The sequence below is a fragment of the Centruroides vittatus genome, unplaced genomic scaffold (genome assembly GCF_030686945.1).
Source record: "Centruroides vittatus isolate TY-2023 unplaced genomic scaffold, ASM3068694v2 contig_786, whole genome shotgun sequence".
In the NCBI taxonomy this organism is placed as follows: Eukaryota; Metazoa; Arthropoda; class Arachnida; order Scorpiones; family Buthidae; genus Centruroides; species Centruroides vittatus.
The window spans coordinates 116,817-127,888 of record NW_027122506.1 but is presented as its reverse complement, the minus strand read 5'-3'; the positions used below and the strand labels follow the sequence as shown (position 1 = coordinate 127,888).

The 11,072-nt window shown below is 34.8% G+C and overlaps 1 protein-coding gene across 1 annotated transcript; it reads left to right on the top strand.

Annotated features, from left to right (window-relative positions):
- The first annotated feature begins 4,276 nt into the window (after nt 1–4,276).
- Nucleotides 4,277–7,198, top strand: Marf (Mitochondrial assembly regulatory factor). The gene has a single exon (XM_067277984.1). It carries the CDS (start codon nt 4,424–4,426, stop codon nt 6,734–6,736), a length of 2,313 nt encoding a protein of 770 aa, XP_067134085.1. The 5' UTR covers nt 4,277–4,423; the 3' UTR covers nt 6,737–7,198.
- Nucleotides 7,199–11,072: the final 3,874 nt, after the last annotated feature.

The window sequence follows — 11,072 nt, the reverse complement described above, 5'->3', positions numbered from 1 at the left end:
ACACAGTAGACCACAAGGGTTATGCATATCTTTCTTTATTCTTTCATGGATAAACACAAGCTGCATCCAGACTTCTCATCAACCACACACAAGCAGTCTGGATGTAGCCTGTTAAACTCTATGGCAACTCCACGCCGAATTTGAGTTCTCACTATCAGAATAATATGTTAATTCCTCCTTACTCAGTGCCGCACTTTACCTGTAAAAGAATAAACAAAGATCAATATAACACTTGAGGTTCCAGACTTACGGGACATCTTTCATAAAGAACTAAATACGAATAAATAAAAAAGTTACTTAAATTCAAATATAATACAAATTTATTATAAATTATTTTTGATGGTTATTTCAATAATGTATAAAATTTACATTATTATAGATTGTATAAAGTGAACTGTGTAAAGGCTTTTACACAGAAGATTGAGATGCTATACTTTATCACAGTTATAAAATACATTCAATCTTTTATAGATGAATAATATAGTAATATTTTTTCACTCGAATTTCAATAAACTACAGAGGGCAATGTATAAACTTAAGACAGCAATTGACGGACTGTCCGTACTTGATAGTATATTGACATTCCATCACCACTTTATTCCAGAAGCTTTATAAAAGACAAATAGGATAAAGTACTAGCAATTATTTGTGTGTCACTTTTTTCGTCTAGCGAAATACATATTTTTTAGATTAAAGTATCAGAAACTTGTAACCCAATTTCAGTGAGAATGGAATAGGGATGGGCCGAAGTTCCTGACTAGGGTTCTGCAGGTTTGTTAGGATGCCTTGTGTCAAATTATACAACACACCTAACCCTTGATTTATGTAGTAGATTAATTCTAGAAAAGTTTTGTGTAAATTGAAATCGTTTAAACCGGGACTAGCATTAATATGGGAAATGTGGAACTTCGGAACCTATCCTCCTATTTTCCGTCAGTCTTGGTTTATGCAAAAGTTGAGGAACCAACCTACTATGTAAATCAAGAGTTAGGTATATATAAAATCCTTAAAATTTTTTACTTGCTTAGTAAGTTCCTATTTTATAATCTGTAATGTTTTTCTATATTAGTAGGAATGTTCATTTAAAAGAACTTGTGGGTGTAAATATACCACGGTTGGAAAGTGAATAGGGGCGTGGTACTTTGTCTTCTTTTTGTTCTATTATTACCGAATTAAAAAAATATAAGTGAAACAGAAGACACAGTTAATTTATTACAAACAAATGGATGATATCAAGTATATTGACTTATCCTTGACATTCTTTCTTCTTTAATAAGTTCAGGATATAAATTTTAAAGATTATTCCTTCATTCCTTCCCACATAAATCAGCTTATTTAAATCATTTTGTTAAAGAAGCGATTTCTCATACTCAGAATAACTGAAAAGGGTATGGATAAGCGGGATATATCCTCCTTTCGCCTGGTTTATTTGTTCTCTATAATATTTATTTAATTTTTAAAATATTATTCTGAGAATCATGATATATTATCATAATATTGTGACATGATTAAATTGAAAAAGCAGAAGATTATATCATATATATTCATTAGATTCAGTCTGGGTTAATAAATATAATGTGATTAAAAAGTTTACATAAAATTCTAAAGCCAATAGAACAACTGGGTATGCGTTCGTCTCTCTGAATAGGGGTGTAAATACGCCATCTAGCGACAAAATTTAGCAACACTAAACGATCTTTTTTTCGAAGCGAAAAGGTTGGAATGCGATAGCTTTTCTTATCTCGTAAGCAACGATTAGGTGAAGAGGTAAAAGGCGGGATGGCCGACCGATCAAGGTGGCAGCCTACCGCTCTGGGGGACCCGGGTTCGCAATCCCGACGGGTCGAAAAATCCCCAGGAATTTTTCGGGGGGTGGTCCGTCCGGATATGTCGGGCCCCGTCTTTCACCACCCGGTCGCCCCATTGTGGGCCTGGCCGAACCCATAATGGCTTGCAAAAAGAGGTCCTCTTAGTGCCCACAGGGCGGAAAGAGTTAAACTTCAAAATGGGTGAACAAAATTGTGCCTCGAATTCTTTGCATTTCTCGACGTTTCAAGTTTCTGAGTCCAAAAATTTTAAAGTTTGGGGAGGGGGTCATTTTCAGACTGTTCGCCATACTTTACTAAGTTTTTAATTTTATTTTTTGTTGCTTAAACACTATGTAGTGTAATTAATCAATCAATTGGCATTCCTTCATCTTTTTACTTTCTATTCAATTTTTAATTTTATTTAAAAAATTAACAGAATATTTATAATCTGGATGCCATTGACTTTTTTAGAATTTATTATTATTTCTTCGTTTGAATTTTGTTTGGGCATGATACCCGCATTTTCCGAATATGCAATTAGCATCTGGCCATTTTGTATTAGAGTGAGTTTTCTTTAAATTTTTTCATAGTCCAGTTGTAAATTCTGTCAAATTGGTAACCATTCCGTTCAATGGCACTTTGTAAAATCCCTTTCAGGTACTTCTAATCAGGTTTCTCTACGAAAATTAATTCACGACAGTACTTCTGTTGTTTAGTAGGTTTATTCACACCCCCCTTTTTTTTAACTCTTTCCGCCCTGTGGGCACTAAGAGGGCCTCTTTTAGAAGGCCCATTATGGGTTCGGCCAGGCCCACAATGGGGCGACCGGGTGGTGAGGGACGGGGCCCGACATATCCGAACGGACCACCCCCCGAAAAATTCCTGGGGATTATTCGACCCGTTCGGATTCGATTCCGGGTCCCCCAGAGCGGTAGGCTGCCACCTTGACCGCTCGGCCATCCGGCCGTCTTATTCACACCCTGTCAAGGAAGAGAACCTTTCAGATAGTAGATGATGAAGTATCCGAGAGATTCCACGTTGTCTCTTTGACTTTGTTCTATTCCTTCGTGAGTATTAAACATGTCCATGGCCAGCATTAATGTCATTCTTAGCGAGAATTCGCTATTGCAATATTTGAATAACTCTTATAAACTTGGACCTAATAATTCGGTTATCAAGAAATTATAATCCCGATCTCTCCGTAACAAATTAGTTTCGGAAATTTCGTACGGATCGCATTGTAGACTTTCTTTTCGTAGAGCAATTGCGGTTGCATCGTGTTACTATCTTCAACTTTTATGGCTACGTCTTTGCCTGTAATTCTATCAGTGGCTTCAATTACTCGACCGAAGGAACGAATCGATTTCTCCTTTTATTTGGTAAAAACGTTTGATGTCCGTGGTCATTTTATTTTTTGAACATACACGGCAAGTTAATTTCTGTGAAATAATGAACCCGTCTATTAATTTCAATTGTCTTCAATATACTGTATTTTTTTTTTTTTTTTTTGTAACTCTTTTCGCCCTGTGGGCACTAAGAGGGCCTCTTATAGCAAGCCCATTATGAGTTCAGCGAAGCCCACAATGGGGCGGCTGGGTGGTGAGGGACGGGGCCTGACATATCCGGACGGACCACCCCCCGAAAAATTCCTGGGGATTTTCCGACCCGTCTGGATTCGATTCCGGGTCCCCCAGGGCGGCAGGTTGCTAACCTTGACCGCTCGGCCATCCGGCCGCCAATATACTGTATTATCATACAAGATCCATTATTACAACAAAAATTATCGAAATTAAAAGAAACAATATTTTTATTTCAATATTGTAAATCAAAAAGTTTCTTGAATTGTACAGTACCATAAATTCATAAATGAATAAAATAAATATATTTCTCCTATTAACATTTCTTCATCTTCGCTTCGCGCGTTTCCGTCGGAAGGCGAACGATTGCCTGAATAAACAAATAATTTTTTCAACGTTTGATTACAATTTAAATTAGACAACTCCCGAATTTACTAAAACAATGAAATAGTGTGTTTATTTTAATTTTCGCGGCCATTATCTTTCCAAAATGAATTAAAGAGTTTCAGTAGGGGGAAGATCCGCCTTATCTAGATTCGAACCCACACTTCCAATCACGTAGCTGCGAAAATAGCCTATTATTCTTTTAAACGGACAGAGAATTTCATTTGTATTTATACATTTATATTAAAATGAGTAACATGGTAGACATTTAACACAAAGTTTATGATTTCGGAATGACGTCGTAAATTCATCATTTTATTGATTACGTAATTTATTTAATTATTAAGAAATTTTTATCTATTAATATTATATAGGACTTTTAATATAAATTTTAATTTTAATATATAATATATAAACGTTATTCGAGTAATTAAATACATTTTTTACGATTATTATTGTAATTACTTTCCAGAAAAAAAATATCAGTAGAGGGCGCTTTGTCTTTGTAAAGGAAGAAAATTGCGTGATGGTTAGAATTTCTTGTTATTATTTCTAGAAATATTTTTTGTGTATTTTTAATTCGGTAGATTCTTAATTAATCTGAGATAAGAAGAATAATGAATTAGCTATTTGTGTATATGTTCTGATGCGAAAATGGCAGGATATTTAAGTAGATCAGTGTCACTGAGTCCAATCGAACCTAACCCGCCGAGTCAACCAGGCCAAACCCAGAACAAGCAGAATTCGAATTCGGAACAAAGACGAATGCAAGAAGTTGTCATTTCTCCACTGAAAATATTCGTCCTAGCGAAGAAGAAGATAAACGATGTCTTTGTAGGAATCCGTGATTATGTTGACGAAAGTTACGATTTTCTGGTGGAGTTGGGACCGCATGGCTCCGTTGTTTCGTTACAGCACATTCAAGATGTGGCACAGTTTAAAGAAAAAGTCAGCGGAATTAGAGAAGTATTGGCCAGGGATCACATGAAGGTGGCGTTCTTTGGAAGAACGAGTAACGGAAAGAGCTCCGTTATCAATGCCATGCTTCAGGATAAGATCCTTCCCAGCGGTCTCGGCCACACCACAAATTGCTTCCTGCAGGTCGAGGGTTCGGATAATTCCGAGGCTTATCTGATGACCGAAGATTCCGTGGAGAAAAAGAACGTGCAGTCGGTGGCTCAACTCGCTCATGCTCTCAATTCGGAAAATTTGGGAGAGAGCACTTTGGTTAGAATATTTTGGCCTAAGGATAGGTGTCCTCTCTTGAGAGATGACGTAGTTTTAGTCGATAGTCCGGGCATAGATGTTTCGCCCAATTTAGACGAATGGATTGATAAACATTGCCTCGATGCGGATGTATTCGTATTGGTTGCAAATGCGGAATCGACGCTGATGCTGACGGAAAAGAATTTCTTTCATAAAGTAAGCGAACGACTTTCAAAGCCTAATATTTTCATCCTAAATAATCGTTGGGACGCATCTGCTTCTGAGCCCGAATTTCTGGATAAAGTAAGAAAGCAACATATGGATCGCAACGTTAGCTTTCTCGTTGACGAATTAAAGGTTGTCAGTCGGCAGCAGGCGGAGGATCGCGTCTTCTTTGTTTCGGCAAAGGAGGTGCTCCAAGCAAGATTACAACAACAAAAAGGTCTTCCTCCTCATAAAGGTGCCTCAATGATAGAAGGTTTTCAGAATCGTTTCTTTGAATTTCAAGATTTTGAAAGAAAATTTGAAGAATGTCTTTCTAAAGCTGCTGTTAAAACTAAATTTGAACAGCATACCCAACAAGGGAAGGCTATAACAAACAATCTTTGGGCCATTATGGATAGTGTTTATGAAGGTGCCAATGATCTGAAAAAACAACGATTGATGCAGAGAAAAGAATTATGGGATAAGCTTGATTTTACGGAGCAACAGCTGAATTTATTGACGGATGAAATAAAACACCAGATTGGACAGTTAGTCGAACTAGTAGAACAGAAAGTAGCTAGTGCATTGAGTGAAGAAATACAAAAACTAGCTGTACTTGTCAATGAGTTTGAAAGACCTTTTCATCCTGATAGTTTGGTTACTAGCGTGTATAAAAAAGAAATGAATGCTCATATCGAAAGTGGCTTGGGAAGTAATATGCGAGGAAGGCTGTCTTCAACCTTAGCTAGTCTGGTTGAAAGCTCTCAGGGAAAGATGATTGAGCGAATCTCGACTCTCTTACCCCAAGAACATCGTCAACAAATGATGAACGTGTTACCACGTCACAATTTTGAAGTCTTGTATCGCCTTAATTGCGAAAGTTTATGCTCAGATTTTCAGGAAGATTTAGAATTTCGTTTTTCTCTCGGATTAACAAATATGATGAGACGTTTCTTGGGTATTCAACAAACAAAAGCAACGTTGAATCAGTTTAGAAATATTTCGAGACCAATTCCTACCACTCCACAGACCCCCAGTAATGAAATAAAACCACTGCCACAAGTCAGTCCTGATTATTTAGCATTAGTTCAAAAGCTTGCCTTAGTTTCACCTTCTTCCCAAACAGCTGTTGGTGCATTAGCTATTGGTGGTCTGTTAGTCAGAACTGTGGGTTGGAGAGTGATAGCCGTGAGCTTCGGAATTTATGGATTATTGTATCTATACGAACGACTTACGTGGACAAATAAAGCGAAGGAGAGAGCATTTAAAAAGCAGTACGTCAATCATGCAACACGCAAGTTACGACTAATAGTTGACTTGACAAGCGCAAATTGCAGTCATCAGGTTCAGCAAGAACTGTCTAGCACTTTTGCAAGACTTGGCCACTTGGTTGATGAAGTTATTACCGATATGCGAATAGAAGTTAAAGATTTAGATAATGATATAGAAAAGTTGGACAAGTCCGGAACGGCTGCCAGAATTTTCCGAAACAAAGCCGGTTATCTCGGAAGCGAACTGGAAACTTTCTCGCAGCAATATTTACAATATGAACAGTAGTAATGTAGACATATCCATATTTTAGTTATGTTTAATATATTGCTGCAGTTTATTATATTGTTAATAATTTGACATACCAGTCAAATTAAATGCATTAATAGTGAGGTCGAGGCCGAAGTTTTAAACACGAAAATGTGTACGTCGGATGTTCAGTACCACTTTCCTGTAAGCCTAGAAGCTTGACAATGGCATTTGGAATGTCGAGCATGATTCCACTGACTTTCCAAACGCCATTGTCAAACTTCTAGGCTTACAGGAAAGTGGCGCCGAACATCCGACATACTTGTTTTCACGTTTAAAACTTCGGTCTCAACCTCGCTAATATAATGAATTAATTTTCCTAAAAGGATTGTTTTTGTTATTGGAAAGATAAGACATTAATTTGTATTTTAAATAATGAAATTGTAAATGGATGAAATATATGTAATTTCATGTATAAATAATAAATTTAATGTCATACAATTGTTTGTATTAGTTTGTTTCAAAAAATTTCAATTAAGAGTTGCAAATGTTTAGATTCTGCAGCTTTATATTGGACATATTCTATAAAATGGATAATTGGTTGTATTTACAGGTATACCTCGCCTTACGTCAGTAATTGGTTCCTGGAGAGGTGACGTAAGTCGAATTTACTTGTGTAGTTACGACGTAAATCGAAACTACAGTGAAAAATGCCAATAATGAGCACTTAAAGATTGCTAAATAAGACGACAACACAGAAACACAGATGTTTTCGTGTTTTGTTCTCTAGGATTTATGATGATTATATTAACATTTACTGTAAATGTACATATTTTAATATGATTTTGTGCACTTTTAACGCTTTTCTAGTGATATTGCGACTTCAATATTTATGGCGGACGGATTTAAAGTTGAACAAACTGACTTAAACTTGATTTTTATTTTTCCATATACTTTTTTGACAAACGACGTATAAACGGGAACGACGTAACTCGAGGTATACCTGTATTAGTATAGAAAAACTAGGCCATAAAGGGAAAAATATAGTACCGTTTTTTATCATTCTACGTATTTGTGTGCTTTATAGCAAATTATCGTGTGGAATGATAAAAAGCTTGCATGTAGCCAATAATTATATCTTTATTGAAAATACGAGAGAAGAACATTTTCAGTTTTCCACTATGTGATGGTAATTACTTTGATTTTACCGCTAGAAAACAGGCCGAATCTAGCTTTAACACGATATATATTTGGAACATTTATGTAGATACAGTGATTAACACTGAGATAACATTAATTTACAATATAGTTATTCATTTTGCATCTTTATGATATGATAAATAGAATAAGTTGCTTGAAAACTTGTAGAGTTTTGGATTCTTCCAACCTATCCTGAGGAACAGTCAATATAAAAAAAAAAAACATTAACAGTTAAAAATCATACTAAGAATATTGGTCAATATGCCACCACCTATCAGAAAATGGCTTTTTCTAAAAAACCAATCCCAGTTATAAACTCCATTGATCATTTTAGTGCTTACACGGTAATTGACTATTTCTGAAGATAGGTTGGAAGAACTTGAAAGCACTAGGATAATTAGTGTATCAAAAGTATAAACATGCCTGTTTTTTGAATTATTTTAAATATTAGGTTAAAATCTATAAAAATTACTTTTAGCTACAGATTTTAAATATAATTTACATTTTGGTAAATTTTTATATTAAAATGATTACTAGTTTAAAAGTTATTTCAATTTTTTAATTTTGGACTGTAACAGAATTACATAAACACCTAACACCTTAATTTGTCGGAGAAGACAATTTGAACGTTTGTATTCAAATCGTCTTCTCAGCAACAAATTAAGGTGTTAAGTGCTTATGTGTTTATTTGCTGACCGCTTTTAAGTTTGTAACAGAATTATAAACACAGGCTAAAAAATGTAAATTTAAGTTGCTATTCTTATTAATAACAATAGAGGGCAATAATAATTTTGAAATCAAATACGGTGGAAATTTAAACAGTAGAAATTTTGAAGGGATTTTAAAAATGTCTTGCGTCTTGTGGTTTTGCAGTCTAACAGAACAAGAAATTCACAAAATACATTTACTACAGGTATACCTCGTCTTACGTCGGTAATTGGTTCCAGGAGAGGCGACGTAAGTCGAATTTACTTGTGTAGTTACGACTTACGTCGTAACTACACAAGTAAACGCCAATAATGAGCACTTAAAGACCGCTAAATAAGACGACAACACAGAAACACAGATGTTTTCATGTTTCGTTCTCTAGGATTTATGATGATTATATTAACATTTAATGTAAATGTACATAATTTTTAATATGATTTTATGTGCTTTCAACGCTTTTGTAGTGATATTACGATTTCAATGTTTGTGGCGGACAGATTTAAAGTCGAATAAACTGACTTAAACTTGATTTTTATTTTTCCGTATACTTTTTTGACAAACGTATAACGTATAATCGGGAACGACGTAACTCAAGGTATACCTGTATATGGATCTGGCAAGTCATTAAGACAAGTAGCAGCTAATGTGAATCATTCTACATCTACTAGGGTTTATACAAAAACCGACTTAAAAAAAAAAAAATGGTTTTCAAATTTTTAAAGCCATAAGCAGAATTTAAAATTTTTGAGTCCTATTAGATTAAAAAAATATATTTAATGTAAAGATGATATAAAATCTATCCTTAATAATGAAATGTTTTCTATTATTCATCTTCAGCTTCATTTTTTAAACTCTTAGTAATGGAGAAATGTGATTTCAGAAATCACATTTCATGTTTCCATGTTTCCTTTGGAAAATATGGATGAATGGTAAACATCTGAGATTACAGCTATGTTTCAGCTTAAATCTAGGTTTGCTTTGGCACACAAACTAATACAAAGTAGATGCGAATTGCCAGTTTGTCATCATTTTTTTGATGTGGTTCATATGACAGTACAATATATGAGATAAAAAAGTATAGGCTGTATTGCTTGCCTATACTTTTTTTTATTTCAAAACTATGGAAATGGAAAGTATAAGATAGCTATAAGTAGCTTAAACTCAAGAGTATGGCTATAGCCTTTGACATCATTCATTATGTTTTCCAAGGACATCACAGAACTAGTATTTCTTCACCACTTATCTTTTGATTATACTGAATCTTCCAAAATGAATGCTACCATTTTAAATTACTGTAATTGTGTTAATTATTGTCTGTGAAGTATGCAATGTACCACTACATCAACCAATAGGGTTTGCTACCAACTGCCAAGTTTCATCTCCATTCACATTCAATCTAGTCTATTACCTCTAGGAAGCACTGTCAACAAAAATAGCAGTTCAGCAGCACAGAAGGCATTTTGTGTTCTGCAGTTCATAAATTTGGAATCGCTCATCATCGTGCGACATGAGTAATCTGTAGAATTGTGGTTGCTGCAGGAGGAGTGACAACAGAATTGCTGCCGTGAGCATAGGAATTTGAGTATTGGTTGGATGTCTGCCAAGTGACACAAGGTGCATGCATCGAGAAATTGTAATGGGCAAATGTAAAACTTGGACAATTTTTTTAATGTCCTGTTTAAATGTTTGGATAACAGAATAACATATACAAATTAGAATTTAATACACATTTTATGTATACAAATTAGAATATAGACATTTTACAAATGAAACATTGATAGCATGGAAACGTAAACCTAATGCCTAACAATATTTACAGTGTCATCAAAAAGCCACATGGCTTCAAGTTAAAATTAGATCAAGAGAGTTCTACAAGTGTGCGTTTAACTTTGGATATTTTACCGATTTAACAAATAAAAGTGTATTTATATCTCAAGTGACCTGTTGAAAATTTGCCAAATATCTTTAAAAGCTTGTTTTTTTTTTATTTACAGATAATTTTAAATTTTAACTTTAAATTATATATTTGATCAAGGTTATCCAGTTGTCAAATTTCTTTTCTTCAAAAAAAAAGTTTTGTGTTAGTATGAAAGATTCAATGTATGTGGGTCTGATAGTATGGCCTCCATGACATTCAACAAGGGATAATTCACTTTGGGGTATTGCAAAAATGAAAATTTCTTTTCTGTATTTTACTGTTTAAAACTTAAAAATAGCTTTACATCTGGACATGATGGGTTCTAACTATCAACACTGGAGAGAGTAATAAACAGTCACAAACAAAACCTTTTACCAGTGTTGTACTTGATACAAAAACCTACTAACGTCAAAGTCGATACAGGTGCTTGGGGCACCCGTATCAACTTTAAGGAAGAGGATACGATCGCGTGTGCGTGGAGGTACCTGTTCGAAGAATTCGAACGGAGCCAGGCGGAGGGGTGAAACGTGATACGTATAACGTTTATTA

Excerpts from the sequence above, each read along its gene's own strand:
- Marf (XM_067277984.1), top strand. The coding sequence starts at position 4,424 with ATGGCAGGATATTTAAGTAGATCAGTGTCACTGAGTCCAATCGAACCT.